Below are 13150 nucleotides of genomic sequence, written 5' to 3'. Positions count from 1 at the left end.
CTCCTCAGCACAGTGCATGCACGTCTGTCTGTGTCCAGTGATACAAGATAATAAAACAATGATGTTTGTTTGTTTGGCAAGTGCTAAAACTATAACTCAGACGCCCGTACAACCATACACTCATAATAATAGAGGAAATATGCGTCTTATATGCATTATTCTTTGAACTACTGCATCAGATATGCAAAGGAATATATATAATGATGAATACAGCCAGATAAATGTGATATATTACGAGTAATATTGTGCATCTCTAAAATTCAGTCTACTAAGAATAATTGAATAAATGCTCTGTAAGCTTTCCCTCAGTGTTTTGTAATTGAACCCTCCAAATGTAGCCGGCAGGAAGCTGAAATGAAATGTTCTTTAATTGTTGAAGAATCACCATCTGCACCCACAGACTGCTGTTCATTAGGATTTTATTTTTTTGGAGGCAAATCAATGAATATATGTACTTTATACAGTATATGAGGAGCACATCTCTACAGTTTCATAATGTAAACAATCTCTGAAGAGAAATGTATTCAGTTTAAAAGGAAGCCATAGTCTTCTGTTTTAAACTATTTACATGAATTAAAATATAATTTATAACATCAGATACTTCCGCTTCTATGAAACTAGATTTTAACAATTCAAAAATACTGAAATGCCTTTTGTCTCCATTCTCAAGACATATGAAATCACACAAAAACGGAGAAAATAACACCATTTAAAGACATCCAAACTAAGTGGCGTATAAATAAAAAAAGAAGAAACGCAAAATAAAACCAACATATGTAAAAATATAAAATCTCACTAGCAGTATTTACCTTTTTTGTTTTACCAAAAACTAAGTTAAAAAAGAAATAAAATCATTTGTGAATTTGATAGTCATTAGATGTAAATAGACAATAAAATCAATAGTAATGAAAAACAACAAAAACAATGTATGCCCTTTATGTCAAAATATTTTCTTCCACCAAAAAAATACCCACTCACATTTAGCAGATTTTGACAGATTGCAGTCCCTACTAAGTGCCTATTTGACATCACTGTTGCCATCAAGTTTGACAGATTACCCATTAGATTCTGTGTATTGTACAACTGTTGACGTTTGAAATGTGACACAACCATTTTTGCAGATCAAAGTGGAACGTGTGATCAGAATCAGGTCAGTATTGCAAGCGCACTGCTGTCCTGGTAGGGGCTCGACTGATGGTGTAAGCTGTAGCTGACAGATACATTGTTTTCTGAACTAAAGAAACAATAAGTGACGTCAAAACAAAGACTTGCTTTTTAGTGGGCCATGATGTCGGAAACACGATGTCTATAAAACTGAATATGACGTGGCTGTTGAAAACATCACATTTTGTTCACGAGCCACACTCTTTATTGTTTAGGTTTCATTTTTTGGTCAACTTGCCTATCAAGTTTCATGGTTTTCTTGCCATTTCCCATTTTTCTGAAATGAAGAGTGGAAAGAAGGTATTGCATTCTGACAGGGGTTTTTCCCTTTGGAAGTTTTTTTTTATAATTTTAAATTTTTTTTTGTTGTACTATTTTGTTATTTGGATTCGTTGTCCATCGACCTAGGACCTAGACCAAGCGGACAGCGGCATTAGTATGCTGAAATGTGTCAACGTGTTCTCAAAACACTGAGGAGAATGGTCAACATCAAAGTTTTCTATAAGAAAGTATATAATCATCTAGATATCTACACAAACACACAAATATATATATTCATATATATGTATATACCTTTTTATAATATGGCTATTGAAAAAAGTTTTAATTACGTCAGTAATTATTCAATAATAAAACCACATTGGATTGGAAAGGAGTTGAAACAGTTATAACAAAAGCTAGTGGTAGCTTCATTTTCCCCCCGATTGAGTTTTTAAGGCTTGCCATGATGAAAAAACAGGGTTTGATGTCATTCACCTCCAAACAATGAAGGTTCCCTCACAGGCACAGCAATAGCAACTGTAGAAATCCCAACACATGCTGCACTCTCAATGAAAAATAATACTGAACAAATCACAAAACCAAATTTGCTCCTCCAACTTTCAACCTTTGAACTTTTCCTGGACAAACTTTGAGCTTTTTGTCCTTGCAGAGTAAAGCCTGATGCAGCATTAACAACTGGGGCTGCAGAGTCTTGCAAACATGACTTTCTAATCAGTATTTGGACCATTTTAAAAATCAGAAACTTGTATTTAATCCCAATTGTTCTGATCCAAAAGCTTCTCTCTGGTGCAGCCGTGACGCTGGGGTTTCTACAGTGTCTACCGAATCTGTATCAACTACCCTGAACCTAACTGGGTCAAACCAGCAACAAACTTCTCTTTTTTTCCCTTTCCCCCGCACTACCATTACCTCTACCAGTCATACGTGTGTAGTTATTAGCTGTTATTGTAATACAAGTAAGTGTCCAATGCAATTCAGAACCTGTGCACCATCAAAATGTGGTAATAACATAGTTACAACAGCTTCCTTTCAATGAGAAGAAAATATGTGAAGGTATTTCACTACTTGGGACGTTATTTGTGCAAGAGTATATTAGTACCATTTCTTTTGTGTACGTGTTGTGTTTACTGACCACATTCTCCCTGTTTTTTTCTGTGTTTAACAGCAGTCTACATACAGTTCAGTAGCATATTGAATCCGCAGCTCAAAGATTGCCCGTGTTGCCGTTCAACAACCAACCACATACTGTACATTATTACCTCAGTTTCTCGGAAAAGGCTGTCTTATAGATAAGATTATTATGTATTGCATTTCAAATTGCTTTTCAAGAGAACAGAAACAAACATTAAGAAAATATCTCATAAACAGCAAAAGAAATTGAGCCTTCTAGTGTGGTAGTCTAAAGGGATACTTGGATATTTTTTGTCTTTCTTTTAACAACAGTGTTGGACTTTGTGTGAAGTAATTTCAACTCAATTTTCCCTTAATTTCCTCCCTGTACTGAACCAACATGAAACTCATCTGAACAAAACTGACCTGACCATCTCCTGTCTGATTAGCAATCAACTATGACCCGCCACCTTTAAAAAAAACACACAATACAATTTATGTTTACAATGAGGCATAGTGCTATATACACATTTTATATTCATATATTATAATATATTCTTTTTTTAATATGTAAACCAGCACATTCTCTCACTTTTTAGTAGTATACATACTAAGCACAAATACTCATTCAGTTGTTCACAATTAGTTTTGTTCAAATTTCTATTTTTCCTTTTTTTTTTGGTGTTAATTCAAATTGACTCCTTGTTTTTCAATCAGTATGTATAGCACTAAATTGTTTTAGTTAGTTTTGGACATCAGTGAGCCCAAAGAAGGTGCATCCCTCCGGGGCCACTTTACTTGCTATCTTTTTTGTAACACTGAATAAGGCGCCTTTGTACTTAGTGTGCGTTCCTAATAAAGTCAAAGGAGAATCGAGTGATGTAAACATTCAATTTTTTGTGTGTGTTACCAAGGAGTTGATTAGATAGAGCAAGGACAAGGAAGAGGATTTGGAGGGGGGGAAGATGGATTTTCTGTTAAAAGCAGGGAGTATACCAGGGTTTGAGTAAGACCTTGAAACTCGGCCTTCCACCCAACGAGACAAATGCGATAGAGATAAAGTTAGAGGAAGAGTCGGGCTGCGTTTTATTGAAATTCCCAGGCTAGGAGAGGAGGAACAGAGAAATCAGTAGGAGTGGTGTGTCCTCAAGGAATATAAGAAAATGAGGGCAAGGGGAAGCTTGGGAATCTTCCCCTTCAACTGCGCTCAAGGACTGACCAACCACCAAGCCGCTGTTCAACCCCTCCCGTCCCGTCCTAACCAACCTGCAAGCGTCAGCAGTGTCCGACTCAAACACGAGACAAAGACAAAACACTCAAGTTACACAAGGACACAAGGTCGAGACTCCGAGAAACGGACACGCTTAGAACCGTTATGAGGCAAGCGAAGAAAGAGTCAGAGAAAAGACAGAGATTTACCCCCTCACAAGAGGCTTAGTGGTAGAAGGAGTCTTAGTATAAAAAAATCTAACACAAACCCCAGACTACCCAGAACCGCCCGCTAGTGTGGGGAACCCTTACACAGAGAACATTTCTGACATAAAACAAAACAGAGAACTTGTGAAAGACAGTTGGGGGGAGGTGGGGGGGAGAGCATCCAGTGGATCGAGAAATAAAAAGACAGGGTGGAGCAGGGATGGATGGATGTGAGGTAGAGATGCTCGGCTGATACAGTACCTCCCGGACGAGAGGTTAAAATTCTCGTCCGCAACTTTTTCGCTATTTCAAGCCCCATCCCTTGCTCTTCCCTGGCTGTGTTGTAGGTGGCGGTGTGATGCCACCACGTTGGCAGGCTTGGAAGCTCTCTCCCTTTTCACTTTTCATGGCCTGTGCTACTGGCTGGGTCAGGATCGTAAAAAGAAATAAATAGGCGCTACCCGGACTTCCCTAACGAGCCATAACCGGTCACACTCAGTAAACCGTACGACTCAAGCAAGTCTACCTTTTTAAAAGCACCATAAAGCTCCACAATCTTTGGGCAAGCAGAAATGGGGAAAACACCGTGATTACATTCAGATACTTGAATACATTCCATTTGAACCAACAGATTCATCAACCTCTCAACAATGACGATAGTCCATGGGTGGTGAATGGGCAGAAAACTGGTCCTACTGTCCACGGTACTCTGAAACCCAACATCAAGCTCTAAGGTCACTGGGTAAGAGCTCCTAAAAACTCTAAAGGGTTGAAATCCTGATGGATGAAAGGAAACTGGACTAGCTAGGTCTGAGCAATGTGCAGATTTGATGAATGCATACTGAGTTCATTACTTAAAGCAAACCGATTTCCCCATTTTAAAGTCCTGCTTGCTGCAGTCCGAATGTAAACAGAAACTGTTGCATTGGCTGTGGCATTCGGGGGAGGGGGGGTGGAGGGTAGGGTAGGGTGTCAGGCTACTGCCTATGTTGGACACATGTTCAATGGGACCCTATCGAAGATACATCCAGACCTCCTCAGATCTGGAAAAAAGTCACCAAGAATCAACAAATGGAGACAGGTCCCCCATTTTTTAAACATGCTCTGAATAACCACAAGAAAATATGAGTCAAGCCAATTTGTTGCACCTTACCGACTGGTCCTCTATGATTGGCGTAATTAGGTCTATGTGTTGGATTGACATTTGGCAGTTTTGAACCAGAGAAATGTCAAACTGTGACAGCTTTGGAACAGCTGTGTTGGCATTGTTCCCCTGATGTCGTCCCTTTGTTTTAACCTTGCCTTTATTTCTAACACTAGCTAATTCATGGGATTTGATTTCCCCTAGATACTCCAAACATGTTACTTCTTCCAATTATGTCATGGGATCTGATTTAAGCTTATTTTGAGACCATTTCAGGCGATGTGCTAAACAAGCTGTCAATCCTTTTTGAAGAACTCTAATTATTGCATGATTTGGACGGTTGATATCAGGATGAGTTTTTCCCAGCACTGAGTCGGGGTCTGAACGTATGGAGCGCCTACTTCACAAAGCCTGCAGCAGCCAGTAGCAGAGCCAAAAATATTCAGCATGGCAGAGTTAGAGACTAGATTCAAAAGGGGGGAAGTGGAGGACAGCGGAGACATTTACCTCCTTACAGTGCATAGATCAAATCAAGGAAGCACTACAATTACAAAAAAGAAAAAAACATGATTTTTTTCTTCTTCATTTTAGATTTGTAAACTTTATCAGTCATCAAATGATTACGTTAAATGTTTTTTTTTTTATATATATATACTCTTTGTCCATAACGCACACACAATAGATTTTTAAAATTTATAACATCCACAATTTTTCGCTAAAACAAAGCAGGGTTTTTTTTATTTTTCTGGTTATACAACCACACAACTTCATGGCGAACACAGCTTGCAGGTTCACCACCCGTAACCGGAAGGAGGGAGGTTTTTCTTTTTTTTTTACAAAACAAACAGAACAAAGAACACGCACACGCAGAAACGCACACCACAACGACCAACGCAACGCAGGAATAGCAAGGATCTGCTACAGATGTCTCTCATGCCCGCTCTCCCAAGGCGGGGCCATGATGTCACCAACACATACAGCTTTGTTATTGTTGTTCAGCAGAGAACTGTTCTGTTATCGTTTGTAGTTGTACCATTGCTGTTTAAAGTCCTGTTTCCTCCATGGTCTCGTAACTCCTCCGGACGCCCAGTGGCTTCCTCGTTTTTAAGCAGTATCCTCCGGTGAAAGAAACTTAAAAAAACAACAAGGTCCTTATCTTTACTTTATTCCAATGGTAAAAATGTAAACATTTTGCGAGGTTGCCTTGCATGGAGGTACTGAGAGGCCTGTCTGAGGGCAGAGCCGTGTAGTCGGAGGGGTGTTGCTGCAGTTTACTAAGGCTGGCCAGTCAGGGGCACTGTTCTGTCAGCGGTGCAGGGACTTCTGGGCCTCCTTCAGCAGAGTGTCAAAGTCCAGTGCATCGTACTTGCTCTTAACGGGGCCTGGACCTGCCTCATCTGGAGGGACACAAATGAAACACAGAAATTAAACTCAAAATCCATGTGTTTCTTGAACACAGTTCACTCAAAGGTTATCGTAAATGGACTGAGTGATGCTTAAACACACTAAGTGCTAAGTTAGCTTTGTGTTAGCATGCAGACCGGGACCATCCTCCTACTGCAAATCACCTCGCCAGTCTATTTCAGCAGAAACGCAGCGCACCACTACTTATAGCCAGCAGCTCTTGCAAAATCATTAGTATACAACAGCTATATCATACCCAAGGTGAAGATGTTCTTTGATGTGTTTTGCTGATGCAACGCTCAGAAATGTGAAGATGATTTGATGCATCACTTTGATTTTATAGAAGTTTAAAACAACCTCAAAAAGAGGAATACCATCTTGCAGCTTGGTGCACTTTACAGCTGCACATGCTAGTTTGCTATTTGAACCTTTTATTACTTTCTAAGTTTCCATGTTTGGGTCTCAAACTCTGAACCAGTCAATTACTGATGAGCTACAGTACAGGCAGTGGAGATTTAGACCAGGGGCTCCCAAACTTTTCAGCCCACGACACCCAAAATATAGTGATGTAATGTGGCTTCATGTAGCTGGTCTGCAGATAATTAGTCTACCTATATGAGCATGTGTCTGTGTTTCATGTGCTGTTATGAATGAACCTGCTGCTACTGATGCTTTTGATAATTAACTGTTCACTAACCCTAAACTTAGGAGTCACCTGGCAACAAAGAAAGGCAGAAAACTCATTACATTTTCTATTTTCAAGGTTTTATTGCAAGTTTAGCTACTGCTTTTGTCTATTTTCTACTATAATGGGTAAAATGTACTATTTTTAGATGACTTGAAAAAAACAAAAAACTTCTGGAAGACATCTCACGACCCCCCATTTGTGGGTCCCGGCCCCAACTTTGGGAACCCCTGAGTTAGATGACTGATAGCAAACAGCTCCTCGCCATTTCTTCGATGCTATCTGGACTACAAATCTGAAACCAGGTTGCTTTCAAACTAAGTGACTCCGTTGCCTGCATCAGTTTTTTTCAACCTTTTTTGAGCCAAGGCACATTTCTTACATTAAAAAACTCTGGAGTCACACCTCCAACCAAAAGTGCTACAAAATGACACATTTAGTCTTTCAATTTATGAATCTATTTATCTGAGAGGGGGACTTTGGCTGCTTCTTTAACTGTGTTAGGGCGAAGCATCTCATCGACAATGGCTTTTGCAGGTAGTATTAATGTCTCTACCAGTGTGTGACTTTTTGGATTTGCCTACGAGTTCAGCTGCTAAGTAGCTAGCTTTGAGAGCTCTCACAGACACTGTTGTAGTTTTTCTCATAAAAGTTGCCTTCTCCACCTCCCATATTACACTCTTCATCCAGGTTTGAATTCTGTCCAGGGCCCCAATTTGGAGTTTTCACCTTTCCCTTTTAAATATTTATCCATCGCTGTTGTACGCCTACAGATTGTCACATGCACCTCTCATGCGCATCTTTAATTCTACTGTCTTAAATTAACAAGGTCATTAGTGTGCTTTATTGCCACCCAGTGGGCGGTAGTGCAGGTCAGTACGTGGGCGAGTACTGAATTACTCCGCCAGTCACTACACTGCAGAAACAGACGCACTACATGGCAAATTATTTGCAGCATATGAATCATATTCTGTTTGGACTAATTAAGTGAAGTTGGAAAATGTCCCACGGCACACCTGACGATCTGTCACGGCACACTAGTGTTCCACGGCACAGTGGTTGAAACTCACTGGCCTGCATGTTCTGCAGACAGCTGCTTGTATATGTTAGTAGGTGTGTCTGTGTCTGTGTCTTCATTACCAAGATCTATGTAGCGTTTTCTCGTCAGCCTCCTCAGACCGGCGGGTCCATTCTGGAAAACAGTCTCGCGTTCTCTCCGATGTCTCTGAGGCCCCGGCTGTCGGATCTTTATCACCCCGCAGCGCTCCCTGCAGCCACACAGGTGGAGGGACGGAGACATGCATCAATATGACAGTTTGCTTTTTAGGAGATGAACAGGGTAAACAGTGGCGTGTGGGCAGAGGGGATTGAGGCTGAGCCAATCACATGCATCCGATCGTTCAATGTTTACTCGATGAACAAATTGAAAAATATAATTGGATTGAAATGGCCCGATGCAATCCTTTCTCCGTGTTTACTGCATCTCAGCACTGTTTTCCCTCGGGTCGTCAGATTACTTCAGGGGAACTGAGACTGGAGTTTTGGATGACTTGCTGTTTACATTTCATTCACAGAGCCCAGTCAGTCCATTTTTTCTAAGCAGTGACATCTTTAATCTGGTCTGACTTGGCTTTGCAGCAACATATGATTAGAAAACTTCCATCTTATACAAACAGTGTTTGAAAACGTGCGCTCACCTGGTGCTCAGTAATCCTATTTTTGTAAAAATGGGCCTCAGTCTAAGTCCTCACAAACACAGAGAAACTCAGATCAGCAAACTTACTCGTTGCAGATGATGACTTTGCAGTCTTCTGGTTTTCCGAAAACCTGGAAACGTTTCCTCAGCATGTTCTGGGTCACGCTGCTTGGCAGGTTGTGGATGTAAAACACCTGGCAGTTGTCCTGGCAACACAGAAACCATAGCAACAGTAAGGACAAAGGACAATACAGAGAACAGAAAAGATGAGGAACTGAAGCAGAAAGGCGGAGTGCAGGACCTCATCCTGAGGCTAAACACTTCAGACCCCATTTACATGCAAGTTAAATCTCTGAGCTGCAGAATGCATCAGATTACACAGCACGTCTAACACTCTAAAGTTTGGAGGCATATACTGTATATATATATATATATATATATTCTTTGATTCAACTGAAGGATGAAGAGCATGAACCCTCTCTGTACCTCATCAGACTTGGCTTTGTTCCTCTGCTTGTCGTCGGGACAGATCTCCGAGTTCTCACTGGAAGAAGGACGAGGAAGAAAAGGGGGAGAGCAGAAAGAGGATAGCACATGAGATAAGGACGGACACAAGGTGAGGCTGAAATGTCAGACATGAGGAAACGGGTGAACTGCAGCAAAGAAGGAGTCTTTTTTTTCCCACTCCTGCAGTACAGCATCACTGCTCTTCACTGTTCATTGCCCTCAAACATTCCCACCCTCTTTGTGTCGGTGCAACAGAAGAATGTGACCCCATGCTACCGTGAATCTAACGGTCATTTACAAGGAAGGAATACACGCTCACCTTTAATTCAACCTAAATATTTTCCATGCCTTGTTTAAGAGTGATTCTTTTTCAGCCTCACAGAACTCATAACTGAATTAAAAGCAATGTTTGGTTGCCTTGCGTCTTGCATACAAGCGGCAACCTCAGGCTGTGAGAATTGAGGCCAATGAGGAAGTGCTAACAATTGCAGTTCATGGAGTGTCCACTTGAGGCTGGCTCCGGAAGTACTGGAAACCACATACACACCAATTCAAAGAAGCTGATCTTTACAGCAGAAATAAACATGTTTACAGGCTGGTACAATAAGCGAATGTAGTCTGGATAGCTCATTTCTTGATCGGCACACACTGTACGGGGGTGAATTTTTTCATAACGCTGCAATTTTGAAGATATTAAGATTACAAGTCTTCCATATAGACTGTATAAATAATGGATGAAGTATCCGTGACGTCACCCATCTGTTTCTGAAGCACTGTTTTGAGTCCAATCGTTGGTGGGGGGGGATATTGCTGCTGTTGAGCGATTGTGATGTAAAGAGGCGGGCTTTGAGCCTCCTAGCCAACAGCTACAGTGTTCCCGCCTGTCAATCAAGTCAGCTGTTCCTCTCATTGGAAGACTCATAATCTCAATATCTTCTAAATTGACGCGTTAGAAAAAAATTCACCCTCTGTACAGTGTGTGCCGATCAAGAAATGAGCTATCCAGACTACACTGGTCTTTTGAACCAGGCTGTAAACATGTTTATTTCTGCTGTAAAGATCGGCTTTTTTGAATGGGTGTGTATGTGGTTTCCGGTACTTCTGGAGCCAGCCTCCAGTGGACACTCAATGAACTGCAATTGTTAGCACTTCCGCATTGGACTCATATTTTTGGAGGTTGCAGCTGGGTTTTCCATTACGAGAGGCACAGCTGACTTGATTGACAGGCGGGAGCACTGTAGCTGTTGGCTAGGAGGCTCAAAGTACCGCCTCTTTACATCACACTCACTCCACAGAAGTTAGGTTGAGTTCAAAATTTCCAATATGGCTGCAGCCGCCGATTGGCCTCAAAACAGCACCTCAGAAACAGATGGGTGACGTCACGGATACTACGTCCATTATTTATACAGTCTATGCTTTCATAGGATGCCTAATTGTCTCTAACCATAAGCTGCAACCAAGTTGATGTCACACGAATGATGGGGGATGCTTCTACCTCCAGGTTGAGGTGCATTCAAACCAAAGATATGTCATTCACTAGAAATGTAGCCTTACATTTTACACCCTGGTATTGTTGTTTTTGTCTCTTTATTAGAATTAAGTGTAACACATTGAGAACATCTAGCTAGAGCTTCTGTTGTGAGGCAGGTGGTTCACCGTATGTTACAAATGTAGCTGAGAAAACTGCACTGAACCTTGGGGACACTGTGTGTAAATATCTATCCTCTCAGAGTGTCTTATCCTCATCCTGTAATCTATTATTGTCTTTCCCCCTCTGCCTCATCCTTTCACTGTCTCCTGAACTGAAGCGAGGACAGGAGTATCAGATAATCTAACCTTCCCGACCCTCATCTGAACCCTCTCACGTCTGTCTCACCTGGAGTCCGTCTTGCTGGCGGGCGAGTCTGGACACAGGTGGAGGATAGGCGAAGGTGAGCGAGATGCAGATGAGCGCTCTGCCTCTTCCTCCGAGGCCGGTGGTGTCGCAGCATCGGACTGGCAGTCTGTCGGCGGCGATGATGATATCACTACTGTCATTGTCTGCTTGTCAAGAGGTTCCTCGACTTCTGATACCAGCAGCCTTTCCTCGCCGTCCGCGACCTTCTCATCCGATACCTGATCCTCGACCATTTTGGGTGCTAAGTTGCTTACTCCGTCGCTTCCTCCTTGTGCCTGCAACATGGCGCCAAGCATGGCAGCGCTCCGCTTGCGGCTCTCCCCGAGGCTCAGCGCACAGTAATCATGGTCGCCAAATGTGCGGTGGGTGTCGCTGTCGCCGGCCTGGCCCATGCGCCGGAGTTGAGCGTAGAGCTCCGTCTGCTCTGGGAGCTTCCGCTGGTGGTGGTTGCGGCTCAGCCAGGATGAACCCTTCATGGAAACGTTGGTGTTGGTGTTGGTGTTTGAAGCTGGGTGAACAGACTCGCTGCATCCTCCTCCTCCATCGCCGCTGCTGCCGCCGCCTGCTCCATCACTTCCCTTTCCTCCCTCGGCTGGTTTGAAGAGCTCGTCCTCCACGGATTTGTGAGGCGGGGTGGTCGGAGGAGTGAGACCTGAGGGGGGACAGGAAATGTTACAGGAGTTAATACAAAGTGTACCCTGCTAGGAAACAGTCATACAGACACGAGGAAACACCCCTTTAACCAAAGCTTTCTCACTCTCCAGCCTTTTGACGGACTGAACAAATAAATACAACAAGAGTAACTTCAGAGAGGATCATTTTCATGAGACAAGATCCTGTTTAACCAGAAGCAGCTTAGTCACAAAGCCCACTCCATAGAGTACAGGAGAAGCAGATCTGCCTCTGTGGGCTCACTGGTTTGCGTTATGGTGATTTACATTGGTAGACCAGCAACCAGGGGGGTCATAGTGGGGGGAAAAGTGGGACTGACTACCCAGGGCCCAAGTGGGGAGGGGGTCCTGAATTAAAATGTGTTTCTACTACGCTTTTCTTTTGTTTTGATATAAGGCAAGGCAAGGCAGCTTTATTTGTATAGCACATTTCATACACGAGGGCAACTCAATGTGCTTTACATTAAAACATTAAAAGCATTGGAAACTTTCAGACAAGCATAAAAGAACATAATTAAAATGACAAATATCAAAAAACAAAAAAGGAAAATTAGAAATATGTTAAAAACTACATTAAAATTTGCATTTAAAGTGAGTTAAAATAAGCTAAGATAGGAAGGCAGTGCCACATAAAAAAGTCTTAGTATTTGATTTAAAAGAGGTGAGAGTTGGAGCAGACCTGCAGCTTTCAGGGAGTGTGTTCCAGATATGTGGTGCATAATGACTGAACGCTGCTTCACCATGTTTCCTTCTGACTCTAGGGACTGAAAGCAGACCAGTACCTGATGACCTCAGAGGTCGAGGTGGTTCATAAAGTAGCAGCAGATCAGCCTAAACCATTCAGTGCTTTATAAACCATCAGCAGGATTTTAAAGTCTATTCTCTCACAGACAGGAAGCCAGTGTAGAGATCTAAGAACTGGAGTAACTGCAATAAGATAACTAAAATTGTCTGAATAAATTAACAAACACTCAGAATTCTCTTCCTGTCGACCAGATTGATCGGCTCTGTGAGATGCGCGTCTCATGCCTAAAGGGGGAATTGTCATATTTTCAGAGCATCAAGTGTGGCTGAGTCTGATTGAAAGTAAACTTTAGGTTTTTAGAGATTTATTTGACTTCATGAGGTTAGATTAAACCAAATAATGCCCCCTTGTTGTTATTCGACAAGTCAC

At 42.0% G+C, this 13150-nt stretch overlaps 1 protein-coding gene across 1 annotated transcript in view; it reads right to left on the bottom strand.

Annotated features, from left to right (window-relative positions):
- Positions 1 to 402: 402 nt before the first annotated feature.
- The window catches only part of ppargc1b (peroxisome proliferator-activated receptor gamma, coactivator 1 beta), a 126002-nt gene continuing 113254 nt past the window's right edge, over positions 403 to 13150 (bottom strand). Inside the window, exons 8-12 of the mRNA XM_034690190.1 lie at positions 11285 to 11957; positions 9388 to 9445; positions 8989 to 9107; positions 8346 to 8473; positions 403 to 6513 (exon numbers count right to left, since the gene is read on the bottom strand). Coding sequence (XP_034546081.1) covers positions 6422 to 6513; positions 8346 to 8473; positions 8989 to 9107; positions 9388 to 9445; positions 11285 to 11957 — 1070 coding nt within the window. The 3' untranslated portion in view covers positions 403 to 6421. The remainder of the gene's footprint in view (positions 6514 to 8345; positions 8474 to 8988; positions 9108 to 9387; positions 9446 to 11284; positions 11958 to 13150) is intronic.

This window comes from Notolabrus celidotus, chromosome 8, assembly GCF_009762535.1.
Source record: "Notolabrus celidotus isolate fNotCel1 chromosome 8, fNotCel1.pri, whole genome shotgun sequence".
Lineage (NCBI taxonomy): Eukaryota > Metazoa > Chordata > Actinopteri > Labriformes > Labridae > Notolabrus > Notolabrus celidotus.
Note: the sequence above shows the minus strand (reverse complement) of the source record. Positions and strands in the feature narration are given on the sequence as shown.